Source organism: Haliotis cracherodii, unplaced genomic scaffold, assembly GCF_022045235.1.
Source record: "Haliotis cracherodii isolate W230 unplaced genomic scaffold, xgHalCrac1.p SCAF_6, whole genome shotgun sequence".
NCBI classification, from domain to species: domain Eukaryota; kingdom Metazoa; phylum Mollusca; class Gastropoda; order Lepetellida; family Haliotidae; genus Haliotis; species Haliotis cracherodii.
Window position 1 is genome coordinate 69,393,709 of NW_027266319.1, and position 5,167 is coordinate 69,398,875.

A 5,167-nucleotide genomic window follows, 5' to 3' on the forward strand; every position below is an offset into this window, starting at 1 on the left:
TTGTCCCTACTGTTACGATGATTGTCCCTACTGTTACGATGATTGTCTCCACTGTTACGATGATTGTCCCTACTCTTACGATGATTGTCCCTACTCTTACGATGATTGTCCCCACTGTTACGATGATTGTCCCCACTGCTACGATGATTGTCCCCACTGTTACGATGATTGTCCCTACTCTTACGATGATTGTCCCTACTGTTACGATGATTGCACCGACTGTTACGATGATTGCCCCTACTCTTACGATGATTGTCCCTACTGTTACGATGATTGTCCCTACTCTTACGATGATTGTCCCTACTGTTACGATGATTGTCCCCAGTGTTACGATGATTGTCCCTACTGTTACGATGATTGTCCCTACTGTAACGATGATTGTCCCTACTGTTACGATGAGTGTCCCTACTATTACGATAATTGTCCCTTCTTTTGCGATGATTGTCCCCACTGTTACGATGATTGTCCCCACTGTTACGATGATTGTCCCTACTGTTACGGTGATTGTCCCTACTGTTACGATGATTGTCCCTACTGTTACGTTGATTGTCCCTACTCTTACGATGATTGTCCCTACTGTTACGATGATTGTCCCCACTGTTACGATGATTGTCCCTACTGTTACGATGATTGTCTCCACTGTTACGATGATTGTCCCTACTGTTACGGTGATTGTCCCTACTGTTACGATGATTGTCCCTACTGTTACGATGATTGTCTCCACTGTTACGATGATTGTCCCTACTGTTACGATGATTGTACCTACTGTTACGATGATTGTCCCTACTGTTACGTTGATTGTCCCTACTCTTACGATGATTGTCCCTACTGGTACGATGATTGTGCCCACTGTTACGATGATTGTCCCTACTGTTACGATGATTGTCCCTACTGTTACGATGATTGTCCCAACTGTTACGATGATTGTCCCTACTCTTACGATGATTGTCCCTACTGTTACGATGATTGTCCCCACTGTTACGATGATTGTCCCTACTGTTACGATGATTGTCCCCACTGTTACGATGATTGTCCCCACTGCTACGATGATTGTCCCCACTGTTACGATGATTGTCCCTACTCTTACGATGATTGTCCCTACTGTTACGATGATTGCACCGACTGTTACGATGATTGCCCCTACTCTTACGATGATTGTCCCTACTGTTACGATGATTGTCCCTACTCTTACGATGATTGTCCCTACTGTTACGATGATTGTCCCCAGTGTTACGATGATTGTCCCTACTGTTACGATGATTGTCCCTACTGTTACGGTGATTGTCCCTACTGTTACGATGATTGTCCCTAAAGTTACGATGATTGTCTCCACTGTTACGATGATTGTCCCTACTGTTACGATGATTGTACCTACTGTTACGATGATTGTCCCTACTGTTACGTTGATTGTCCCTACTCTTACGATGATTGTCCCTACTGTTACGATGATTGTGCCCACTGTTACGATGATTGTCCCTACTGTTACGATGATTGTCCCTACTGTTACGATGATTGTCCCAACTGTTACGATGATTGTCCCTACTCTTACGATGATTGTCCCTACTGTTACGATGATTGTCCCCACTGTTACGATGATTGTCCCTACTGTTACGATGATTGTCCCTACTGTTACGATGATTGTCCCCACTGTTACGATGATTGTCCCTACTCTTACGATGATTGTCCCTACTCTTACGATGATTGTCCCTACTGTTACGATGATTTTCCCTACTGTTACGATGATTGTCTCCACTGTTACGATGATTGTCCCTACTCTTACGATGATTGTCCCTACTCTTACGATGATTGTCCCCACTGTTACGATGATTGTCCCCACTGCTACGATGATTGTCCCCACTGTTACGATGATTGTCCCTACTCTTACGATGATTGTCCCTACTGTTACGATGATTGCACCGACTGTTACGATGATTGCCCCTACTCTTACGATGATTGTCCCTACTGTTACGATGATTGTCCCTACTCTTACGATGATTGTCCCTACTGTTACGATGATTGTCCCCAGTGTTACGATGATTGTCCCTACTGTTACGATGATTGTCCCTACTGTTACGATGATTGTCCCTACTGTTACGATGATTGTCTCCACTGTTACGATGATTGTCCCTACTCTTACGATGATTGTCCCCACTGTTACGATGATTGTCCCCACTGTTACGATGATTGTCCCTACTGTTACGATGATTGTCCCTACTCTTACGATGATTGTCCCTACTGTCAAGAAGATTGCACCCACTGTTACGATGATTGTCCCCACTGTTACGATGATTGTCCCCACTGTTACAATGATTGTCCCTACTCTTACGATGATTGTCCCTACTGTTACGATGATTGTCCCTACTCTTACGATGATTGTCCCTACTGTTACGATGATTGTCCCTACTCTTACGATGATTGTCCCCACTGTTACGATGATTGTCCCTACTCTAACGATGATTGTCCCCACTGTTACGATAATTGTCCCTACTGTTACGATGATTGTCCCCACTGTCAAGAAGATTGCACCCACTGTTACGATGATTGTCCGCACTCTTACGATGATTGTCCCTAATGTCCCTAATAATTGATCGCGTCTTGGCCACAACCTCGATACGATGACATGCATCAACCACGTCAGTGAGTCTGACCACTCGTGAGTCGCCTCTTGCGACAAGTTGTGTTGTGTGTGTTGTGCTTAGAACGACCCGTCTCCACATACCCTCTCTGGAGATCGCGTTGATCAGACCTCATTTGTCGAGGGCACGTTAAAGGGACACAACTCTTCAAGCCTTGATCACCACATCACTGAGAGGATCGCAAACAGCTCAACATCCTGAGATCGAACCACCCAGGGGAAAAAATATTTAGCTGTAGTTTCTGGGAAACCTTTTAACTATTTTTCTATAACCCACTTCTCATCTTGATAAGAACCCTGCTTGAAACACAATTAGTAAGTGTGTGTATGGTGTGTGTGTGTGTGTGCGTGCGTCCATTGTGCTGACAGTGCGGCGCTTTAACACCCTGATCAAAATTAATAAGACAAAACCAGCCACTGTTGCCAACAATTTATTGATTATATATCGAACACGTGTAATGCGATGAGACAGCAACATTAATTCTCGAAATATCAAATACAAATATTGTGCACGCGCAGTGTCATACCACACGGACAAACATATAACATGCCCGACCAGCGCCTGGAGAGAGTTTTCTGTGCACTTCCACGGCAATAACCCCCATCAATGAAGCTACACGTTAACAAGGGGTGAGTGAGTGAGTATGGTTTTAAGCCGCTTTTAGCAATATTAACAATATCACCGCGGGGGACACCAGAAATGGGCTTCACACATTGTACCCATGTCGGGAATCGAGCCCGGGTCTTGGAGCCGGGGCACATGACGGAGCGGGGGCACATGACGGAGCGGGGGTACATGACGGAGCGGAGCGGGGCACATGACGGAGCCGGGGTACATGACGGAGCGGGGGCACATGATGGAGCGGGGGTACATGACGGAGCGGGGGTACATGACGGAGCGGGGGTACATGACGGAGCCGGGGTACATGACGGAGCGGGGGCACATGACGGAGCGGGGGTACATGACGGAGCGGGGGTACATGACGGAGCGGGGGTACATGACGGAGCGGGGGTACATGACGGAGCGGGGGTACATGACGGAGCGGGGGTACATGACGGAGCGGGGGTACATGACAGGGCGGGGGTACATGACGGAGCGGGGGTACATGACGGAGCGGGGGTACATGACGGAGCGGGGGTACATGACGGAGCGGGGGTACATGACGGAGCGGGGGTACATGACGGAGCCGGGGCACATGACGGAGCCGGGGTACATGACGGAGCGGAGCGGGGTACATGACGGAGCGGGGGTACATGACGGAGCGGGGGTACATGACGGAGCGGGGGTACATGACGGAGCGGGGGTACATGACGGAGCCGGGGTACATGACGGAGCGGGGGTACATGACGGAGCGGGGGTACATGACGGAGCGGGGGTACATGACGGAGCGGGGGTACATGACGGAGCGGGGGTACATGACAGGGCGGGGGTACATGACGGAGCGGGGGTACATGACGGAGCGGGGGTACATGACAGGGCGGGGGTACATGACGGAGCGGGGGTACATGACGGAGCGGGGGTACATGACAGGGCGGGGGCACATGACAGGGCGGGGGTACATGACGGAGCGGGGGTACATGACGGAGCGGGGGTACATGACAGGGCGGGGGTACATGACAGGGCGGGGGTACATGACGGAGCCGGGGTACATGACGGAGCGGGGGCACATGACAGGGCGGGGGCACATGACAGGGCGGGGGCACATGACAGGGCGGGGGTACATGACAGGGCGGGGGTACATGACGGAGCGGGGGTACATGACGGAGCGGGGGTACATGACAGGGCGGGGGCACATGACAGGGCGGGGGTACATGACAGGGCGGGGGTACATGACTGGGCGGGGGTACATGACGGAGCGGGGGTACATGACGGAGCGGGGGTACATGACAGGGCGGGGGCACATGACAGGGCGGGGGTACATGACAGGGCGGGGGTACATGACGGAGCGGGGGTACATGACGGAGCTGGGGCACATGACAGGGCGGGGGCACATGACGGAGCGGAGCGGGGTACATGACGGAGCGGGGGTACATGACGGAGCGGGGGCACATGACGGAGCGGAGCGGGGTACATGACGGAGCTGGGGCACATGAACGTGGAAGCATTGCGAGAAGCCACCCTGTGTTGCCAACAAGGGTTTAGCGACGTACAACATGAAGCTTGGAGTATATCGGATGTTGATGACTGTATGTACGGGGTAAGAACTAAATGAATGTACACACCACACAGCAGGTACAAAACACAACCATGATGTGCCATTGTTAGGTAAGTCTGCACGATTACATTTTGTAGTTAGTCCTTCTACCACCAGGGGGCACTTTAGAAAAGGTTCAGAGCAGTAATTACACAGTAAACTACGTTTATAACGAACACGCTTATAACGAACTGACCGATATAACTTATAACTTATTTTTTTATTTTTAGTCCCGGCCATTAGTTGTATTTTTGCTGTATATATGCCTAAAACGAACTACGGTTATTACGATCTAAAATTAGTGGTCCCTTTGAGTTCGTTATAACCGTAGTGTACC

The 5,167-nt window shown here is 50.2% G+C and overlaps 1 protein-coding gene across 1 annotated transcript; it reads left to right on the forward strand.

Moving 5' to 3' along the window:
* The first annotated feature begins 3,871 nt into the window (after window positions 1–3,871).
* On the forward strand, window positions 3,872–4,711 carry LOC139446645 (putative per-hexamer repeat protein 5). Its single transcript, XM_071227921.1, has one exon. It carries the CDS (start codon window positions 3,872–3,874, stop codon window positions 4,709–4,711), a length of 840 nt encoding a protein of 279 aa, XP_071084022.1.
* Window positions 4,712–5,167: the final 456 nt, after the last annotated feature.